We start from the raw sequence: 23,540 nt of genomic DNA on the forward strand, positions 1-23,540 counted from the left end.
GAGACATTTGATGGTGACAGGACGGATGTTGATATTCACAGCAGTGTCGTTTTTCTCCCTCTGGGTGTGTCTGTGTGAACCTTTTTTGTAGATTGAGAGGCACGACAGCTGTGCTTACGACTACCTGGAGGTCCGAGACGGCCCTCTGGAGACGAGCCCTCTGATTGGGCGATTCTGTGGCTACGACAAACCTGAGGATGTGCGCTCCACCTCACACACACTGTGGATGAAGTTTGTCTCAGACGGCACGGTTAACAAGGCTGGCTTTGCTGCTAACTTTTTCAAAGGTGTGTGTTTGTGTGTGTGTCAGTTGATTGTGTTTCCTTACATGGCTTTATAACCAAATCCTTCCTTATGTGTGTGAAAATAAATGTGCGCTGACGTGTGTGTTTTTCAGAGGAGGATGAGTGTGCCAAGCCAGACAATGGTGGTTGTGAACAGAGGTGTGTAAACACTCTCGGCAGCTTCAAGTGTGCCTGTGACCCGGGCTATGAACTGGCTCCTGACAAGAAGAGCTGTGAAGGTAACTGTGTGTGTGCTGAATTCATGTTTGTATGTGCATTCCTTTGTATGCCGCTGTGTGTTTCTGTAGGATATGAGTCTAACTCTTCAGTGAAAAAACATCCGAGCAGCCTCCATCAACAGGAAAAAACATCTAGCCACATGCCTCGCTGCTCCAGTGCCACAAATGCAGTGAAGGTCCTTTAATTCCACAAAATAGATTAACTAACCGTAATGACCCACATACTGAAACAACTGAACAAAACCACTTTTGAGGCAGAGAGAGAAAAAGCTATGCTGGTAAAATATCCAAATTGTGGTTTTGCTGTATTTCTTTGAAGAGCAGTAGTTACTTTGGCATCCCCAGTGAATTAATGTGTGGGAAAATCATGTAGAAAGTGGATGAAAAAAAAGAAAGAAAAAAAGAGTAATATATATAAATACATCTGTCGTTTGTATATACAATTACAGTGACGTTGGGTCTCATTTCACCATGCCCACGTCAAAAAGGAGAAATTGTTGGAGAAATGCTCGGCTCTGCCAAGTACAACAATAATAAATATGGTCAGGAGAAATAATGGGGCATTGAGAGAAATTGAGTTGTAGTGTGAGGAGAATGCTGTAGGGATCAGTACAGGTATTATGGTGTCTTGTGAGTGACTTGCATTAGCTCATGTTACCTACTTCCCCTTAAAAATTAACAAACATCAGTAGTAACGAATTTCCTTGGGGTAATTCTGGTGTCCCAATGGTTAGCACTGTGGCCTCACAGCAAGAAGGTTCTAGGTTCAAATCCAGGTCATTTTGGGCCTTTCTGTGTGGAGTTTGTATCTTCTCCCCATGTCTCCGGGTGCTCCGGTTTCCCCAACCATCAAAAAACATGTACTAGGTTCTCCAGTCAGTGCCCTTGATCAAGGCACTGGCTCAGATCTGGAGATCCCGGGCGCTGTAAATGGCTGCCCACTGCTCCATTGACGGATGGGTTGAATGCAGAGAATGAATTTCGCTGCATGTACAGTACAGGCCAAAAGTTTGGACACACCTTCTCATTCAATGTGTTTCTTTATTTTCATGACTATTTACATTGTAGATTCTCACTGAAGGCATCAAAACTATGAATGAACACATATGGAATTATGTACTTAACAAAAAAGTGTGAAATAACTGAAAACATTTTAGATTCTTCAAAGTAGCCACCCTTTGCTTTTTTTGATAACTCTGCAAACCCTTGGTGTTCTCTCAATGAGCTTCATGAGGTAGTCACCTGAAATGGTTTTCACTTCACAGGTGTGCTTTGTCAGGGTTAATTAGTGGAATGTTTTCCCTTATTAATAAAAAAGCAAAGGGTGGCTACTTTGAAGAATCTAAAATATAAGACATGTTTTCAGTTATTTCACACTTTTTTGTTAAGTACATAATTCCATATGTGTTCATTCATAGTTTTGATGCCTTCAGTGAGAATCTACAATGTAAATAGTCATGAAAATAAAAAGGAAACGCATTGAATGAGAAGGTGTGTCCAAACTTTTGGCCTGTACTGTATGTGTATGTGACAAGTACCTATACCTTTTATTCTTCCTTGTGGCTTGTAAAACATGTAAAGTAAACTATATATATATATATATATATATATATATATATATATATATATAATTTCCTAGGTGTATGACGTGTGTATGTGTGTGTATGTGTGTGTGTGTGTGTGTGTGTGTGTGTTGTGAATTGTTTGTGTGTTTGCAGCGGCATGTGGCGGTCTCCTCTCTAAGTTAAACGGGACCATCAGCACTCCTGGTTGGCCTAAAGAGTATCCGCCCAACAAGAACTGTGTGTGGCAGGTAGTCGCTCCCAATCAGTACCGCATCTCCATGCAGTTTGAGGCCTTCGAGCTGGAGGGTAATGAGGTTAGTGTGTGTGTGTGTGTGTGTTTGTGTATTATATGGAGATGCTAAGCATAGTAGCCACCTTGTGGATGCATGTTACAAGAGCCTTATTATTTGTGTGTTTAGGTGTGTAAATACGATTACGTGGAGGTGCGCAGCGGCCTTTCGTCCGACTCAAAGCTGCATGGTAAATACTGCGGCACCGAGGTCCCGGAGGTCATCACCTCTCAATATAACAACATGAGAATTGAGTTCAAGTCTGACAACACCGTCTCCAAGAAAGGCTTCAAGGCTCACTTCTTCTCAGGTAAGAGAAAAACACCTCTGTGTGTGTGTGTGTGTGTGTGTGTGTGTGTGTGTGTGTGTGTGTGTGTGTGTGTGTGTGTGTGTGTGTGTGTGTGTGTGTGTGTGTGTGTGTGTGTGTGTGTGTGTGTGTGTGTGTGTGTGTTTTCAGTGGGTGGGCAGAGCAGTGTATTCTGTTTGGAACATACGGATGGACAATGGAGAAGTTAATTATGCTGCAGTAGCATTATGAGAAGCTTCTAGTGTGGATATTTTGATACTTTAATTTCAGCCTGAAACTGGCTCGCAACTGGAATTCATTGTAATGATATAAAATGTAAAAGCTCACCTGGTTTTTCACCTGCAGACTATTTCCATCCCTATAACAACATTGATATCGGATGAACCTTGAACCTGCAACTCCAAAAAACCTAAAATTCCCACTACCTCCATACCTTTACTTTTCACTGTGCTACATGAACGTCACACTCATTCCTGCATTTGCATGGGGTGTTGGCACTGAACATATTGTATATAGATGTGTACTTTTTACATTCCTGATTCCTGCGCTGCCCACCTCCATTGTGTGTTAATTTGTGTGTATTTCTGCTTGCATGTTTTTTAGTATTTGTGGAAATATCCATACTGTATGGTATGTGTGCACACCCCTCTGTTTTTCTGCCAGTCTTACCGTTGCTGTATCTGTCTGTCATGCTGTGTCTCCTGAGCCTCAACTGGCTCTCAGGCCTCCTGCACACCCACCCACCCTGCACTCTGCCCTCTCTCCCTCAGACAGGCTGGCTCTGTGTCAAGAGCGTTTGATTGTGTTTGAGTCATGCCAGGACATAAAGCGCGGGCACTCTCCCAATCGTGGCCATTTCAACAACAAGCTGGCAACCTCATCAAAGGTCAGAGGTAACATGACCTCACAATCGGAATCTCTGATTGGCTCTGGTCTACCGTGTGATGAGGGAATGGATGGATCCTGTTTTAATGGCGTGGATCATTATTTAATCCATTCTCCTCCCGAGGGAAACATGTGCTTTGTCCCAATTCCATGCAGCATATTAATAATACTGATCGTATTTGTACAATACAATACAATATTAACATTTAGCAACTTTCAGCAGAATATCGTTATACAAATTTCTGCAATCTAAATGAATGATTGCATACAAGCTTCAAATAAAAACTAAAAGAAATTGTTATTGAAATTTTGTTTTACACTGTATGATGATCTCACATATACAGTGGGACATAGTTCATTGCTTTGAATATCAGTTTCATTATTTTATTTTTATTTTATGACTTTGCATACATTTGCCATATTGTGATATTTTTTATTTGAAAATGTCATTTGGAGTAGGCACACTATTAATGTGCTGTACTATTTTGTAGTAAAAGGAAATAATTAGTGCACAAATGGACGTCAACCAAACTGCAACCTCTGGAAGCTGCAGCCAGTTTTACATTTGGAAATCTCCCAAATTGAAATATTATTACTTTTTTTTGTCTAATAATGTGTTCCAAAAATGTCCCAACTTTCCACTGTTTATTTAAATTTTAAATTAAATTAAATTTAGTTAAATTAAATTTGATGGAGCTGTGAGAAGGTTCTTCCTTTCTGTTGTGCATTGCGTCATAGGACAAAAGTGTCATTATTACCACATTAAAAAAATCAAATAAACATAGTAAGTATGCATATTATTGCTTAATTCTCTTACTTTTTAAGCATGAACACACTATAAACTGGAAACCCACTCAGAGCCAATACGTAGTAATGGAATTGGGACACAGCTATGATTCCCCAGTAAAAACACAACAAATATCCCTTACTCGATGTTGAAGGGATGAATTTGTTACCTTTTTACATAACAGATAATAACAATTTTAGGAAGTTGTCCTGAAGAAAAGATCCAAATTTCTCTTTTCTTACTTTAACAGTTGCACTAACTAAATGGGAAATGGCAGAACTTGTCCAAAAGGCAACTTCAATGTAACATTTCGGCCACTTCCTCCACCATAAGAGGAAGTAAAGCTGTCACTTGGATGTGCTCGTCAAAATTAAACTACCTGCAGAACACCTGGAAGTTAAAGTGCTCAGTGGAGCGCTTCACAGAGAAATGACTTCGTCAGATAGATTGTGTGTGTGTGTGTGTGTGTGTGTGTGTGTGTGTGTGTCAAAAGTTGCTGTGTGAGTGGCTCTTCTATTGTCAGAAGCTTTTTGTTGGCAAAGATCCATCAGCTTTAGGGAGGTCCATTCGGCCTCCCACACACTACTAATCCATGTGAGTGTGCATGTGTGTGTGTGTGTGTGTGTGTGTGTGTGTGTGTGTGTGTGTGTGCGTGTGTGCTTGACCTGAAGAAAGCTACAATGAATACTGTGTAGCATCAACCGAAAAGCTTCTTAACCTCTGATAGGGTGAGACTGAGCCCACAATAGCACCGTAATACCACATCAGACACACACACACACACACACACACACACACACACACACACACACACACACACACACACACACACAGGGAGAGGAGGATTTAGTGGTTTCATTAAAAGCAGATCTAGTTTGATTCACAAGCTTGAGTTGAGGTGAGACTCGTCGTCTGTGTCTAATCTCACATCTCTTTATAGGAATCTGACTCTCACTCACAGACACAAACACACTCTGTCTCCCACACTCTCCCTTCTACATTGCTCTGTCTTCCTGAGCGGTCATCTGTAAATCCCCACCTCTCTGTTTCTGTCTCTGACACCATCACTGTTGTCAACATGGCAGCCCCACACAGAGCGAGTCTTCCCTTCCCCTTCCACCTCCACCCTGTTCAGCTTCACTAAAAAGGGCTTTGTCGTCACCCAGCCACACTGAGGAGAAGCCATGTGGTAAGAAGAAGCCACAAATTAAAGAACGAGGGAGAGAAAATGAGCGAGAAGCGAGAAAACACCTGTGTTCTTTCAGTTAGTTTTATAAGGCTTAAGCTATTCAAACATTTTAACCTCTTAACCAGCAGCTGCCTGCCAGTTATTATAAACTCATGCTGTGCAGCCAGACATTGTTCACTTTTACAGACAACTTTATTTCAAGTTCTTGTGGCGAAGTAAATCTCCAAAGATACCAAATATGTTAGGCTGGATTTTGGGTGAAATGTGTATAAAAGCTTTGACAAGACAACTGGAAATGGTGCAGCCAATTGACTATTAAGCCTTAAGGTTTGAATATTTCACTTACTGTAAAGATCATATAGCTTCAATGAAGAGAGATGACAAGCTGATCCAGAATATTATTGTCAGACAGTGTGGTGTAAGAGTTCAAAAACCTTAACGGCACGTGAGGCAAAACACAGGGGGAAAACCGATCGTTAAAGGAATAATTTGGCATTTTGGGGAAATGCTGTATTCATATTCTTGCAGAGAGTTAGATGAGAAGATCGAAACCCCTCTCACATCTTTATGGTAAATATGAAACTAGCAAGCAGCTGGTTAGCTTAGCTTAGCACAAAGACTGGAAACAGCGTAAAACATCTAACCTGGCTTCATCCAAACATGACATCGAAGCCCACTTAAAGCTCACTAATTCACACGTTGTATTACGTTAAAACCCAAGCGTAAAAAACGAATTCCTAAATCAGTTCACTTGCCTTGCTGTATTAATATTATGGTATCTCAGTAGTATATCCAGTTATGTTAATGAGGTAATTATTTGAGCCAAGTAAGGTATTAATTAGCATAAAAGATCATGATAATAACTGTTATAGTTGATTTCATGTAACGCAACTATGTGTCAAGAAGATCCATTCTCCTTGTTTGTATGCAAATGTATGAAGGAAAGGGTTTTAAAATTGAATTCAATTTATTCACGGGGGAATTTGTGGTCTACATTAAGGCGTCACCATGACAACTTAATGCCCCACATATCCTACCATGTCTTGCGGTGGTGAACCTAAAAATGACAGAGAAGTAGGTCTCCAGTATCTTTCCACATTTAGGACACCATGCTCATTATAATACGTGATGACAGAAGCTCTCGTCACATTTGTACCGTTTCTCTTCAGTTGGCTGAGTGAACACATCAGATTGATTTAGCAGTGGTGGTCTGGCCCGAGGAGAGCGCAGCTGATCTGAAAACAGCTGCTCTGATCAGAGACGTTTCAGAGCCAAGGTGGAGTTTGACCACAGAGCAACCATAATCACGAACCCCAAGGGCAGCACAAAGACAGTTTTACAGGCCAACACAACCACACACACTAACTAACTTAACCCTTTGTAGTTGTCTGTTGTTGCTTGAACTTTAACTTCTGTGGATGCTTTCTTCTGTTACACCTTCCTTTCCTCTTTCCTTTCTTTAATTCATATTTCAAAACAATTGGGCTGCAGACAATATTTAAATCTGCGATGACTCTTGCACCCTTCGCTAAGCCCGTTAGTTGCTGCTCAAGCCTTCCATTCTAGTACAGCACATATGCAGTTTACAATGATAACAGTAGTAGATTGACCACTCAAAATTCTTTGTATTGTAACAATTAAATTCTTCAATTGTAATTCTCTTGTAACAATGGGTCCCAGATTTACCACAGAGGTAAACAAAAGCAGGCTTTAAATTTCTAGCTAGCGACCGTCAACTTTGCTGGTTAAAATCACAGCTAAATAGTTACAAGAATCCTGTAGAGGATCTTAAATATGTATTTGATGACTACATGCATGACATAATGCTAAAAGAATGAGGCAAAAGCTATGTGTCCCGGACAAAAAGTCAGCATCCAAACCAACTACGTAGAAGACATGAAAATACAGTAGAGCTGCAGCATTGTTCTTATATTGCAAGCAACCCTGAGATTTATGTATGCTTTATATACACTTGTACAAGAAAAAAGGCTTTGGGAAAGTGGATTAACCAATGAGTTTGGCAAAAGTAACACTATCTTATGTAATGGAGTGTAAACTTCCCCAAATCCAATAAAGTGCAGGAGCCGCTAACACTCTGATATACAGTACATATTAAACAGTGGATGTGTCAGTCCTTAACAGGGCCTTTTTTAACGTAACCCAACAAAATAATGTAGTTAGCTAATGAAATGGACGTAGTGCTTGATTACTACTGTATGTAGGTAGCTAGCTAGTTCGGTGGGGGTTAACGTTTGCAGCTAACGTTAGATCAGACAAACACACTGTCTCACCCATTCATTACACTTTTGCTGTTGTTTTTGGTTCAAGAAATACAAAAAAAGATGGAGAAATCCAAAGCTTGACATGCCGGCTGTGCCAAGTAAAGCAGTTTTGGGGAGGCGTACTGTCCATTGACCATCTTTCTTGGCTTTAACTCTCAGCTCTGTAATAAAAACTTTAACTTGAAAGGTGAATAATGAACAGTATATTGCAGTCTTACAGTTGTTATGGGTGATAATGTTTGCCTAGCGTGATTGCTGGATATTAATGTTCGTGTTCCTCATTATTTGTCACCTCCTTTTATTTTGTACTGTAGTTTTTTTGTTGACCTTACCTTCCTAAGTTGATTTGATTTCCGTCTGGTCCTCTCCGTGTATCACTGTTTGTTTCTCCACCTCTGCCTTTTCCCTGCAGTCTGTCACTCACTCCCTTTCTTATCATCTTTTTTTCTTTTGCAAAGGCTCTCCTCCCCTTCCTTAAGGTCTCATCTTTCCACTCCTCTCCCCTGCTTGACCTCTTGCGTCCCTCCACCCCTTCCCTCTTTTTTTTTTGCCGTTTCCACATGAGTGATGTGTTGCATGTGTATCTCTCACAGACAAAGATGAGTGCAGCAAGGACAACGGCGGCTGCCAGCACGAGTGCATCAACACAGTGGGCTCTTACGTTTGTCAGTGTCGCCATGGCTTTGTACTGCATGAGAACAAACATGACTGTAAGGAAGGTGGGTTTCACGTACATTCACATCAGCACACTCACTGGCATAAAAGCGGCAGAGTGCACATGCAGGTGCTGCCACATTCACACAAGCATGTGCTCATTCACAAGAACAGTCATCGTCCATCATACAGCCCTTACTTTGTTTATCTACATCAGAGTCCAAATGACAACAGAGTGGCTCTTTCCATTTGATGATAGTGTTATCTTCACATAAATCTCCATACTAGGAGCCTGAAAGCAGAGCTGTAGCCTTGAGGCTTAAGATGTTGTATCAAGTCTCAAGCTCTCACCTGGTATAATCCTGGAACAAAAACAAAATGCTTATGATGACTTGTGACTTGCTCTGAAAAAACCTGAGACTTGACTTTGACTTGCCTTAAAGGACTTCAGAACTAAAAAACCTACTTCACTGAACCTAGACTTGACTTGGAACAAGGAACTTGACATTTACTTTGAAAGACTTGTACTTGACTCAAATGACCCAAGGCCCCAAAATACTTAAAAACAGCGCTGGTTGCTGGTACTGTAGCTCTGCTCACTGAGGCTTGACTTGGACTTGCCCTTTAGGACTTGAGACCTACTCTGAAGGACTTGAGACTTGAGCTGGACTTGTTTCAAATGTCATGCTTGACTTTGGCTCGCCCTAAAAGACTTGAGCTCTGCTATGATAAACTTGAAAGATGGAAAGATGCAGCACAAATTGACCGAACCAAGTTCAAGGTAAATAACGCAGAAATAGCCCACAAAGTTGTTAAATTATAAATCATATATATGTTATAAAATAAATACAGCATTTGTTTTGTGTGTATTGGTCCCAGTCCAGAGCTTCGGACTGACTTGAGACTTAATTTGAACTTGAAAACAGCTCTGCCTGCAAGTCACTAAGGCTGTGTTCAATGTGATGTGTGATTGTGTTTGTGTGTGAAAAGGAAACACAGATAGGGGAAAAGGCCTCAGTTTGACAGAAAACATAATTTATTATTTATTAAAAGCTTATAGCACATTCCCCTGTGCATGTGTGCATGTGCATGTGCATGTGCACACACACACACACACACACACAAAACTGTTGAATTGAAATGTTATACTCAACTCTTTGAAGTTGAACTTTTGAACGCTTACACACACCACATCAACACTCACACATATACTCACCTCACTAAAGACTCCCTGTGCTGCTCGTAAAAACACTCATGTTTCAAACATCTGGGAGCTTGAAAGCATCGCATGTAGCGCTGTCTTCCTGTGTGTGTTTAAGTGTGTGTGTGTGTGTGTGTGTGTTTAAGTGTGCATTATATCAGCTTGACCCAGTAACTTTGCAGAGTCATGTAAACCCCTCTTTCCATCACACAGCTTGTGTCCGTGTGTGTGGTTATGTACATAGTATGTGCGTGTGAAAGTTTCAACACAAGGAGATGGACATTTAAAACAGACATAACTTTTTAGTGATATTAGTCACCTGCCAGAAGTGTTTGACACTGTAAGACAGTGGAAAAGAAAAGAGTGCCAGAAAGACAAAAAAAGTCTGTATTTTTTTATGGTCTCAGGGATCTTGGTTAATCGCTTTCGTGAAAGGAAGACATCTGTCAACCTTGAGACTGTTTGATTATTTACTTGATTTCTGGTAAAAAAAAAAAAAAAGAAAAAGAAAAAAACTATTACATTTCCTGTTAACGTGATCATGTGAAATGATAGTTTGCTATGTCAGACAACACAATTATGACACGATTTATTGCTCAAATCTGTATCCTGTCAGTAGCTAGATTTTTTTGAAGGTGTGAGAGTCTTTTGTAACAATGGTGTGTGTGGAATATGACATCTGTATTTAACACTTTGCCTGTTAGAAGACTCTCCTTTTACATTTATACATTGTTCTTGTAAGTTCATCCATCTCATTCTGTACATGGGTTCAGTTTGTCTGACTCTTAATAAAAACTGTCACTCTGGAATACATCTTGTTGTCTTGTGCATGCCTCCTGCCTCCCATCACCTTCATGAAGCCATTCATTTATCTCACACACACACAAATGCCATGTGTGACTGTGAGGGCTGCTGTGGATAGCTTCCGTTGCTGTTATTTTAACTGATACAAACTCCGGGAGGAGAGCAGTCAGCAACTTCCACCAGAAATAATTGCTAAACAGTTGTTAGCATGCTACAATATTAGCTCACAGTTGATATGTTACCTTGTAAAGTATATATACGAATGATGTTGCTATTGCTCAGCAGTGCGGAGTCAGGGAGTATTAACAAAGCAATAACAGAGCAGTTGACTACAAATGAAAAATAGATTTTGGGCTAACTTGGGCGCATTTACAGTAATATTTATTAATGTGCACAGAACCTGTTAGACTAATAAATACATCAATAAAATAGACTACTGAGTAACTGCCCCTGTAACATTATAGAGTAGCAATGTGGACAAAGCTGCAGGTCCCAGTGGTACCTTTTCTTCCTTGACTTGGACTTGTCTCAAATAACTCGAGACTCAAATTAAATTGGCCCCAAAATGCTTAAAAACAGGTTGGTTGCTGGTAGCTCTGTTAACTGAGACTTGACTTGGACCTGCTCTTTAGAACTTAAGATGTACTTTAAAAGACTTGAGACTTGTCTTAAATGATTTGCTTGACTTGGACTTAAATGTAAGATGCAGCACAAACCGAGAAGATGCAAATCAGAGTTGTAGCTTTCAACTGGGTTGAGATCTGTGACTGTGAAGGCCAGAGCATGTGATTCACATCATTTTCATTCCTATCAAATCAGTCAGTGACCTCTTGTGCAATGTATCGATGCATCTAAACTCATGTTTCTCTATTTATTTCTTTATTTATTGGGGTTTTTACTTTATGTATGTCACTTGACTGTCGTTGCTGAACTCATCTGGATTGGATCTTGAATCTTGAATCCTGAAAGGGATTTGATTGAAATTGCTGGACACATTAACAATCTCGTAACCGTGGCCTGCAAAACAAAACAAGAAATGTGTGAGGAACATAGTTTTGAGCTCAATAATTCGATGTTTAGGATCTGATCCTACACATCCTGTGTTTTTAGGATCCATTTCCTAAACGTCCAATCAACAAGGGCTTAGATTTTAGATAGAAGTGTTTTCAATAAGTACTGTGTTTTGTAGGAATGTTTAAAACAGTCTGAATTTAACTATAAGCACAACAATTCCCTTTTCTCTGCATTGGATCCATATAATGGATTTTTGTTTTTGCTTCTATAAATGACATCCACCTTTAAATATTGTAGGTAATGGATGACTTGTACCACTACTAATAGAGAGTTGTTTTATGTACTATACTCCATCCATGCAAAGTACAAAAGGCTAACTGTAGCAGTGTGTTTGTTTAAAGCATGCGGGCATGCTTCCATGTGAAATTCACACTAAACTTGTCATCAGGATGTGTTTCTTTGAAATATTTTCTCTCTCTTTTGGTTCTCTTGTTTCTCTCCTTCCTGTTCCCTTTCCATTTCCTCTGACCTTTTCCTGTGCAGCCATGATTTTAACTTCCTCTCTATGTGTGTGCTTGCGTGTTTCCGTGTGTGTGGATATGTGTGTTCAGCTGAGTGTGAGCATAAGATCCACAGCCCCAGTGGGACCCTGAGCAGCCCAAACTGGCCAGACAAGTATCCCAGCCGAAAGGAGTGCACCTGGGACATCACAGCCACGCCGGGACACCGAATCAAGATAGTAAGTGTGTTGAAATAAGAGCAGATTTCGGGGCTAGCGAAGCCTTCTTTAAACCCTATACTTATGGCATTATTGCCCTTCTTCCCTTCCTCTTCACATTATTCTGTCTGTGAGGTCTCTCACATCACATCTTATGTTAAAACCTCAGGCTGCCCTCCCCCTTCTTTCTCTATGATCTCTCTATCCCATGTTCCACTTATGAAACCCAAATGTGAATGAGGGAGAAAGTGCACGTTTGTATATTCGGGCTAACTGCAAGCGTGTGCTCATGCGTTAGTAAGAGGCCTTGGGCAGTGGCCATCTGTGTCCCTGTGGCTTTCTGTGTGTGTGTGTGTGTGTGTGTGTGTGTGTGTGTGTGTGTGTGTGTGTGTGTGTGTGTGTGTGTGTGTGTGTGTGTGTGTGTGTGTGTGTGTGTGTGCGTGTGTGTGTTGTTAAGCCTGCATGTGCACACATGCACATGCATTTATGCATGCAAGCATTTATGTGTCACCACAAATAGTCCTGTCCACATTTTTCGAGTTACTGCAGATACTTATTTAGAAATAAAATGACATATTATGCTCTGCCGTGTGTATCATGGATTGAAGATAGTTGAGGCTGAAAAGTTCCACGTCTGACATGCATGATTTGTCTAAAGAGATAGAAGAGAGATAGAGAGAGATAGAAGAGAGAGAGAGAGAGAGAGAGAGAGAGAGAGTTTTACAGAACGTTAGCTCAGACAGATGTTGTTACAATGTTAACTTTGATGCAAATGGAGTTTCTCCTGACTCAGGTGGATTCACAGAAGATGCTTAACCGCGTTTGCAGGAGGTGATAGAGTGGTCTAGACATACACACACACTGAGTTTAACCTTGATGCTAAAACCTATTGTTTACCCTCTCTAGTTGGAAATTTTGTGATACACTTTTACGCTTTTTACCAACATAGACACATGCTGTAGACAACCAGCTGTGATGCAAGCTGCATTATTCACATACTTGCTTGCATATCTTGTAGCTGGACGATTATAGTACTATACAAATTATAGTACATGTACTAAGGGGGGCAGATCAGGGCCATCTGTGGCCGACACGTCCTCCTTGAGAGTTTCTAAATGTGCACAAGGTAAAAATTGTGACTCGTGAGGATGTAACATTGTTAAACTTTAGATCAGGACAGAAAAAGCAGCAGTGGCAAAAGGCTCTGTTAGTTTCTCTTCAAACTGTTTAGCCATTATTGTTGTTATTTGTTTAGAGTCAGCTAACCTGACCTTATACTGTACAGTGCACCCACTGTCCATGTGCTTAATAGCATCTTGCTGACATGTAACATTAATTTTTGAGGATGCATGCAAGCAGCGATCCACAGGAATACAACATGTGTAGTTAAAAGCATTAACAATTATATTCAATAATGGTTAATATTCCTGATTTCTCGATTAACTATTTGGTCTATAAAACATTCGAAAATAGGTTAGAATCGTAATCACAATTCCTTAAAGCCCGGGATGATGTCTTCAAAGTGCTTGTTTTGTTCGACCAACAGTCCGAAACTTAAAGGTATTCAGTTTATTGTTACATAACACAAAGGAAATCAGAAATTCCTCTCATTTTAGAGGCTGGAACTAGGTAATGTTGGCATTCAAGCTTGAAAAATAATTTAATTCATCAATTTTTGTCTATTCATATTCTGTCAATCAACTAATCAGCTAATCTAACGTTCGTTTTTATCTCGATCCGGAAACTGAAATTGGTCCTCACAAAAGACAGAAGTACAGGAGCTCACATGCCCATATTCACACAGTGTGCTTCGGATAATCCTCATAAAGTCCACTAATGTTCCTCATGCAAATATAATAGTGCCTCACACACACACACACACACACATACACACACACACACATTCCTGGTCTAGACACACAGTCAGATGTTAGGGATTTAACTCTTCACCTCACTTCCTCTCTGCAGCCACATGCTGAGCACGCTAGATGTTATCAAAATTCATCAACTGTCATTATTTAGTTTTGATAATCTCTTATCGCCGCTTACGTAACTGAAAACACATTACATCATCAGCTATGGTAACACATTTAGTAGTGTTTGCATGCTGTGAATGTGCGACTTCATGTGATTTACACACATATACACACAAATTTTGAAATTTGTTATTGTGTGCGTGTGTTGTGTGTGTGTGTGTGTGTGCGTGCGTGTGTGCGTGCGTGTGTGTTGAGATTAGCTGGTGTGCTCTGTATATCCACAGTAATGACATCGCAGCGGTCTATATTTAATACCAGAAATCTGAGCGTAGACATGAAGGTCATTCCGTTCTTGCTTCCTCACTCTATGTCACACACATGCACATGGACACACACAGACACACACAAACACACACACACACACACACACACACACACACACACACACACACACACACACACACACACACACACACACACACTTGGGAATAGTAAACAGATCCGCAAACCAGCATCTCACCCGAGCTACAGTTAGAAACATCTGGAAGCCATCCCGAGCCCAGAATCAAACACATTCAGCCCTCTCAGTAACGACATCCTCACATCAGCCCACCTTTTGCTCTGCTCTCTCCTTCCGCCTGGCTGGTCAAAATCAATGCGGTGCAGTGTTTGTGGTGGCGTGATGGAGCACGGTTCAGGAGACAATCAGAGAGGTGTGTGACTGTGTGTGGGTGAGAGGCCTACAAGGTGTTATGACTCAGCTCACGTGGATTAGATTAGGAATCGTGACACTGCGTACATGCATGTCAGTGTGTAAGCAATATGTAGGCAAAGGAACAGGCGTTCTGTCAATTTATATTAAAGAATATGAAATGCAAATGTATTTATTTTGGTTTGAAAGAGTTTAAAAGGGAACAGCCTGAAAATGATTCATAGTATTTTCTCAATAGTGTCTCATATTGTAGAAAAACCATTACATAAGTTATTGGTGACACAAATTTGGGTTGTTTTTATATTAAAAATGGATCACATGACTATGTGTACCTGTAACCACTTTCAGCTCCTTTTTTGGTTTTCTTTACTGTTGCAGTTCACTCGCTGACATTGTGTCGTTTTTGGACTCATCAGGCAGATGTTTCCAGATGAAAAGCTATAAAAACTGACTATACGTTACCTTCACAGCACCAAATGCCTGACAGACAAACTAATATGTGACTAGCTGGTGACCATAGTGGAGCATTACAAATCTAAAAAGCAAGATTATTTTCTCAGGAGTTGGTAGAGACCAAAAGAGAGCTTAAAAAGAATGGTTGGACTTTAATTCATCAGATGGCCACGACTCCAAATGAATGATAATGTTGCTCCATATCAGCTGGATGTGTAAATTGGCAACTGTTTGCTAATGAGTTCTAGCCTGGCTCCGCCCTCCCACGTACTTAAGCTCAATTTTCATTTTCCTTCAGTACTCCGTCTGGGTTCGCGGTATAGTCTTGGATTTTCTCCATCCAAATTGTGGGCGGTCCAATCAGCGAACAGAGGGAGTGGCTGAGAACGATGACGTTGAGGCCGTGAGCTAGAGTTGTAGTTCCGTAATGGCGGCGGAGAAAGATGCGAGCGAAGCCATTCGGTCCGTTGTGGCAATGGCTGCCGAATAGTATATAAAAGGCTCCATTACCTTGTAGCTAACGTTATACGTTTTTATAAAAATAGGCTAACGATTGTGTCATAACCAAGCGACTTAATGTCTCATAGTAGAGGAATTACCGTATAGTACAGGAGAAGCTCGCAGGCAGTTTTGACTTACATTCGCTGTTTAAGTTTAATTACTAATGTTAACTAGCATTTTAGTTAGCAATATTTAGCCTGTGCCCATGTTATCTCCTTACATATACCTACGCTCTCCGTCTCTGCAAGATTGGGAATGATTGAGATTTCTCTTGGCACAGCTACCAGAAGACTTTCAGACAGGTTGCTCACGTCACATCTACGTCTTCAAGCTCAGTTGGAGGCTGAGCAGTAACGCTCAGCCATCACCGGAAAATTTGCTTCTAATATCCTTCACTAGTCTCCGTCCAGAGCAACAGGATCTGTTGGTCCAGTTTATATACTGTCTATGCCAGACTCTCTGTACAAATGAAATGTACGAGAGTCTGGTAGGACCAGGCTAAACAAGTTCACCATATCAACTTAAAAGGTGGTAATATGTCAGTGTTGTGTTAAGTTTCCACTTCCACCAAGTTGCCACCAGTTATTGCAGGTTTAATTAAAGACTTGTTGCTGAGTAAAGCTTAGTAAAGTTGTCTAGCTTCTCCATCCAGCTACAATAACTCAGGCTCAGAGCTCAGGTGTGCCTTGTTTTTTAAATAAAATTATTAGATCCCAATTCAGGAAATTGCTCACACTTTAAAGACTCTAACAAAGGATGCACTCTTGTCATTAGTCTTTTTCTAATTTCTATTCTCCTTTTCACTCTGATTTGCCTTTTGACTAACTTTCATTGTCGTTGCTCTCGGATTTTGTTGTTTTGTTTTGGATGTTATCCATACGTGTACATACTGTTGGACATACTTTTGTGGCTTTGTTGTAAATTCCTGTGAAAAAAATAACATCACCAAGACTTACAGCATCTACACTGTATTTTACAGTAATTTCTGTACGACTGAGTTAGGCAATCTCTCAATTCTGCTTCATTGCTTCACCCGCAAAACTAAACTGCTTTACTGCACAAAACGAAGAGGCCACAGATCATCCAGTGCAGACAGAACTAACGTCAGATTTCACTTACTTTCAGGGACCTCACCTTCAAAGGTTTTCACTGAAACTACCTTCTAACAAAGTAATAGTCCCTATAAAAACTGTGGACAGCCAGGTCAACAGTTAATCTTCCAACACCTTCTCACATCTCACTCAGCGTCCTCTCACCCTCTCTGTCTCTACCTTTCCAGGCCTTCAACGAGTTTGAGATCGAGCAGCATCAGGAATGTGCATATGACCATTTGGAGGCCTTTGACGGGGACAGCGACACGGCGGCCATCTTGGGTCGATTGTGTGGCAGCAAGATCCCGGAGCAGTTGGTCTCCACTGGCAACAAGATGTACCTCCGCTTCATTTCTGACGCCTCAGTACAAAGGAAGGGCTTCCAAGCTACACACTCCACAGGTGTGTATCTGTGTGGAAGCATATTTAAGTGTTTGTGCATGTTATCTATGTTTTATGGTAATATCTCACTTTATGCGCACACTGTGTGAGTTTTTTGGATCTGCAAAGAGCATCACTCACATTCACCTGCTTAGCTTTCTCTTACCTTAGTTTGAATTGTTTTTTAGAGCAATAGCTACCTCTAGTGGTTCACAACAGCACATATACGATGAAAATCATTTCATTAAATCTAACAAGAGTTTATTGACTATCTGGGACCAAACAAAATCTAACAAATTTTACAGATTAAAATGTCACATTTTACTGATCATGTGTTTCTGCAGAGTGTGGAGGTCGTCTGAAAGCAGAAGCTCGTCAGAAGAACCTTTACTCTCACTCTCAGTTTGGAGACAATAATTACCCGGGTCACACTGACTGTGAGTGGCTGCTGACGGCCGAACAGGGCTACGGCATCGAGCTGAGCTTCATTACGTTTGAGGTAGAGGAGGAAGCTGACTGTGGTTATGACTACATCGAGCTGTACAACGGGTACGACGCCGACTCACATCGACTCGGTCGCTTCTGCGGTTCAGGGGTAAGATTTGAAGTTCTTTTTACATCTTTGATGTGAAAACCAACGATGAATTGATTTCACTAAGAAGTATTGCTAGTGTAACCAAAGCCTGAAATATCCTATTCCTCTTTGCTATAGAGCTCCATTGTTGTATAAATAACGCGTCGTAAGCCACACCTTTACGCTGGGTTACATGTTCCTTCATTACGATGAACATGAGCACTCTACCCACATACACCATCCTCCTGCCGTAGATGCTCACTAGAGCACTAAAGGTGTATTATCCTGCAGATGAAATGAGTCCCCAACAAATGTACCGTTTAGTCCTGTTTGAGTAACTGAAATTGTTAAATTAAATTTTTTAAACTAAAATAATAACACTTACTAATTACATGTATTTAGCTTACGCTTTTATCCAAAGCGACTTACAACGCTATCTATGGCGTGCCTCCAGAGAAACTAGGGGTTAAGTGTCTTGCTCAGGAACACATTGGTTGATGTATCACAGTGGGATTTGAACTCAGGTCTCCTACATCAAAGGCATGTGTCATCTCCACTGCACCATCACCACCAGAAATGATATGTTGGTGAACCAACGGGATTAAGTCAGAAAGTATAGAGTGAAGGACTAACACATTGTTTGTTTTGTTTTTTTCATACAATTTGTTGGCAATCGGATAAATATAGAATAGCAGCAGTCTTAGCTTTAACTACAAACCTGTATACTTTGCATTATCGCTGTGGACTTAGATGTTTTATTCTTCCTGCCATTGCAGGCAGCCGTTAGTTTCAATTGTTTGGTATCAATATGTTATTAGCAGACTCTTGTTTTGCTTGAGTTGTGTAACTCATCATAGTATACACCAAAAATATATTTACTGGGGGGCCTGGATAGCTCAACTGGTAGACCGTGGGCCCCATGTACAGAGGCTCAGTCCTGCTGCAGGTTAAATTCTGACCTGTGGCATGTTGTTCCCCCTTGCTCTCTCCTTTCATGTCTAAACTCTCCTGTCAAATAAAGAATTGTGTCTTTTATTTTTCGTTAACGCAAAGTTCTTGTCCAGCTCCTTGTGTCAATATGAAAACACTGATGATTTAAGAGAGAACAGTACTTGAGTAATTGTACCTTGTTATGTTCCACCAATGAGAATGACACAGGTCAAACAAGTTTCAAGAGTTTATTGATGTTAATATGGAATAAATGCGGACTATCTGGAAATTGGGAAAAATACACACACAACCTCCCCATCTATAAAACAACACACATAAAGAAGCTGTGACGTAAAGTTGATATGTAGTTAATAGACTGAATTATACAAAACTCTGTGATGTCACCCTCCAAATGTCTGACAAACTCCTTCACATGCCTCTCTATCTTCCGTTCCTCAGCCCAGGGAGGAGATCTACTCGCCTGGAGGCGCTATGCTGATCCGTTTCCATAGCGACGACACAATCAGCAAGAAGGGCTTCCACATCCGCTACACGAGCACCAAGTTCCAGGAGAGCCTTCACACCAGGAAATGACCTCACACGCAGCCCGTGACCTCTGACCTCTGTGCAGCCCCCCCATCCCCTCTCCCCCACCCTGGCCACTGTCACCCTGACCTTCACCATGGCAACGAGAAAAGTACAGCCTGGAAGACGACACTTTACGTGAACATTAGTCTCCCCTCTGTGGCCCCGCACAGGTCATCGCAATGTGAGGACGAGGCAGGAAAAACAACGAGATAAGTTCATATGAGACGACTGAGTGAGCCATTTCTGTGGAGGAGATGGTTTTCATTACTGCACGTCGAGCTACCCTCAGTGTGGATACTCACAGTTGCAAAACAAAAGAGTACAAACACACATAAACACACAAGATTCATATTCAGAATAATAAACTACGGATGCTTGAGGAACTGAGAAGCTTCTACCTAAAAGAAAAAAAGCATCCAACAAGGGAGTTTTGAGTCTTTTCTGACTCCTTGAACTGTGCAACTTACTGTGATCAGACGGCTGCTCATACCCAACAGTAACTGGGAGGAAACTCTAAAAAAGACATTTTTATTGCCTTTGATGCCTGGGAACTGGTCTCTTCAACCCAGCTCAGAACGGCTGCAGATGATTTTATTTCATGTCTTATTGTAAAAACCCATTGTGTTTACTGTATGTGTGTCTGTGTGTACAGAGAAAAAAGAACAAACAAAAGGCTGAAGGCCGTCACTTGCCCTTTTTGCTTAAAGCTTATGCAGACGACCATCGTGGAATGGGGAAAAAAATTGAAAACGTCGCAAATGGAGAATTTCCAAATCTGTGATGTTAATGTCAAGCCTTGCATTATGTTGTGTGTGTGTGTGTGTGTGTGTGTGTGTGTGTGTCCATGCTGTTTTTGAGTTTGCACCATATTGTAACAAACTTTCATGGATGTTTCCAGTTTCATCTTCACCTCTCTCTCCCCCTCTCCGCACCCAAAAAAATGGAAATCGGAAGGGAATATTTTCACAGCTGTCTCTCGGAGTGACACTATTCTGATTGAAGGAGAGATTCCCATGGTGCTAAAAAATAAAAATACACTGAATGACAGATGACTGCGGTTGGAAGTAAAGGTTTTCAATAGGAGACACAGTCAGCGTGCAAACAGCACACTGCATCAACAGCACTAGTCCTGTGGAACTACAATATTGCCTTAGAACCAAAATGTATGCTGTCGTTGGTCGCTCCTATGCTCTTGTGTCAGCGGAGTGTCTTTGAGGTTTTATGGCAGCGTATTTCATTTGTTTGGAGATCTTGAATGGTTTTATTGTTAACAAAAACATGGGAAATGTAGTCTGTGTGTGAGATAGTGTCAATGGTGCATGTGTGTTTGTGTGTCATTTTTGTAGCTGCTCTCAGAGATACATACACACATGCTTACACATCCACAAATACACAGAAACTCATTTGTGTGCATTTTCCCAAACATATCTGAACACTCTTCCCCTTCTGTATATTTGGAGCTTGGAGAGCAAAGTGCTGTAAAGTTGAAGGAATATCAAGGTGCATACAGGATGCATCATTTGTTGTGTTAAATGCAAATATGTAAGTGTGCGTTATAGAAGATTATAGAGAAATAATGTGTGTGGATGTCTGTAAACTGTATGTTTTTAAGTTGAATCATTCATTGCTGTACGTGCCAAGCTCCAGGTGACCCTGATCCACTGTAGCTTTTGTTTTATCATTCCACCTCTGTGTCTGTAGTTCAGAGACACTGACAGGACGTCCTCTGCATCAGTCATTAAAATACACACAGGTAAAAACTACACGCATCTGTGTTTCGTGGATTATTGCGGTGTTTTGTGAATGAATTTATACAACAATAATATCCTTAATCCTTAAATCCAATTCTGGCGTTTTCCCTTTGTGATAATTCTATTCAAGTGTTTTCTTTCACATGATAATATTATAGTCACAAAGCACATGTGATGGTGTTTAAAGGCTCAGATTAGGTCTGTTATTACTTTGTTTGCCAAAAGAAGCCACTCTAAAAATGATTTTGTTATACTAACTTTATTTCCTGTCTGCAGTTGTTTCTATCACTTTAAAGCTAACTTATTTTACCTCAACAGCCATGTTATGTGTTTTCTATTGAGTCTGGCATTTGCAACTTAAGTAAATATAGACTTTTTTAGTGTTACATTATAGTCAATTTTTAAATTAATATATTTAGGAAAATATGATTATTGCCGAGAGTTAGATGAGAAGATTATACCATTATCATGTCTGTATGCTAAATATGAAACTACAACGGACAGCTGATTAGCTTAGCTTAGCATAAAGACTCGAAATGGGGAAACAGCTAGCCTGGCTCTGTCCAAAAATAAAATCTGCCTACCAGCACCTCTAATATAAAGCTCACAAAGTTTTTACATGATGGTTTCTGTACAAATTAAACAAACAAGAGGTGCTGGTAGATTATTTTGTGACTTGTGTGTTATTCCATTTATGTATGTAACTTATTATGTTCCATCTCACAAACAGTATGCAGAACTGCTATAATTTAACTATAAGTAGTGTGCCAGCTAAAAAAATATCACAAAACAAATCACAAAGTGCAACAATGGCTCAGCAGACGACCTCTGCACCCCACACAGAACCGCTGATCAAAGATCTGCTGTTGCTGCTCTGAATTTAATTCATTATTTTAAAGTAGCTTTTAATAAAACAAAGTATCAATTAAACACTGAACATGTTAATAAACTCTAGTGGCACCATCCAGCTCCATATATAGCAGCAGAAGAAAGTGTGGTTTTATTGGTACTTAGTAAATTAAAAATGTATATAATTCTAGATAATGCATGACCAAAAAAAATAAATAAAGAAATCCTTGGTTGCTGCTGTTATTAATCATTACTGTTAGGGCCGTGGCTGATAGAATAGTTTTTAAATGGTGTTTTAATAACAGTGCTTGGCTCCGGGTGATGATAGGCTAGCCTCACGGCCAAATGTCAAGCGCCTTCATGGGGAAAAACAACAATGCGCATGCCCAAAGCCGTTATGAAAGCGGATGACACACATTTTAAGCCAGGTGCGGCTGATTACCTGTTACCCCTCTGCAGTTTGATTGGCTGTTTGCCAAAGTACTGTTGCCATGTGTTTTTTAGTTGGCAGAAGTAGCCTAACTTAGAAAGTAACTGCGGTCACCATGAACAATGTGGGTTATCTTCAGCAACACACATTTAAAAATCTGCCATTTGACTTAAAATGTGAGAGTAGCTACAGAACACCTCGGTGCCCACCAGCCGCGAGATATTATAAACAAAACCTCTGGTAGCGGTTGTCCAGGGGGAAAAAATGGCTAACTGCTAGCTTGAAGAAGCTAATTTTGTTTCCCGTGTGTGTTGTTCGGTAGGGAATGTGAGAGCATTACCAAACATGAAAGCAGCAGGACAGCTCGGTAAAATCGGGCAAACATAACGTTAACCCAAACTGAACTGACAGCCCATTCAAAGGAGGAGTTGTAACGTTATAACAACAAACCGGAGAACCAGGTATGTGCTCCTCAGTCTGACTATCACCTGTGTTAAACGTGGGAAACGTGAAATAGTGTATTATGTCAACATTTTAAAATATTGTAATTTTTCTGCATTTGCATTTGTGCAAAGTAGTTTTTGCCCCTATATCCCCCACACACACACACACATTTTTTTTCCCGTCACTGCTACTGTATTGTAGCCAATACCGCCACCGTTTCTAGATTTAATAAATTATAGGCTAAGTGAAATCATAAAAAAATATTAATGCTTAATCATATAAGGCACTTAACAATATAAATGTTGCTCTACATAGAACATCTATGTTTGACTTTTGACCCATTCTAAACACGAGAGCTTGATGGCATCTTGAGGATAAGCCACTTACCTTTTTAAAGGATCAGTTTAATGATGAGCTTCAGTTGTCACCTTTTTCCAGTCTGTGGTTGTCCCATCTTTGGTGCAACCATGGTGCAACAGCCACACCACTGTTTGCTGTCACTGTTACAACCAGTCAACCACTAGAGGGTGCTCAGTTTGAGCTTTTCTAAGGGCAGTGCTTTGAAATGTATCCACTGTTTGCCCCCGAAAGTAAGTGTTTTTAGTGCTTTTAACATGTCTCTCAGGTGAATATAGATTTTT

At 40.5% G+C, this 23,540-nt stretch overlaps 1 protein-coding gene across 5 annotated transcripts in view; it reads left to right on the forward strand.

Moving 5' to 3' along the window:
* The window catches only part of tll1 (tolloid-like 1), a 52,647-nt gene extending 32,294 nt beyond the window's left edge, over positions 1–20,353 (forward strand). For 4 of the 5 annotated variants that reach the window (XM_039819917.1, XM_039820171.1, XM_039820094.1 and 1 more), the window contains 9 exons: positions 92–287; positions 398–523; positions 2,242–2,402; positions 2,508–2,688; positions 8,422–8,547; positions 12,113–12,240; positions 17,141–17,354; positions 17,678–17,928; positions 19,297–20,353. In XM_039819917.1, coding sequence (XP_039675851.1) covers positions 92–287; positions 398–523; positions 2,242–2,402; positions 2,508–2,688; positions 8,422–8,547; positions 12,113–12,240; positions 17,141–17,354; positions 17,678–17,928; positions 19,297–19,431 — 1,518 coding nt within the window. In that variant the 3' untranslated portion in view covers positions 19,432–20,353. Of the gene's footprint in view, positions 1–91; positions 288–397; positions 524–2,241; positions 2,403–2,507; positions 2,689–3,455; positions 3,579–8,421; positions 8,548–12,112; positions 12,241–17,140; positions 17,355–17,677; positions 17,929–19,296 lie in introns of all 5 variants that reach the window. The other variant, XM_039820240.1, reaches the window with a different exon arrangement.
* The last annotated feature ends 3,187 nt before the right edge of the window (positions 20,354–23,540 follow it).

The sequence above is a fragment of the Perca fluviatilis genome, chromosome 1, assembly GCF_010015445.1.
Source record: "Perca fluviatilis chromosome 1, GENO_Pfluv_1.0, whole genome shotgun sequence".
NCBI classification, from domain to species: Eukaryota; Metazoa; Chordata; class Actinopteri; order Perciformes; family Percidae; genus Perca; species Perca fluviatilis.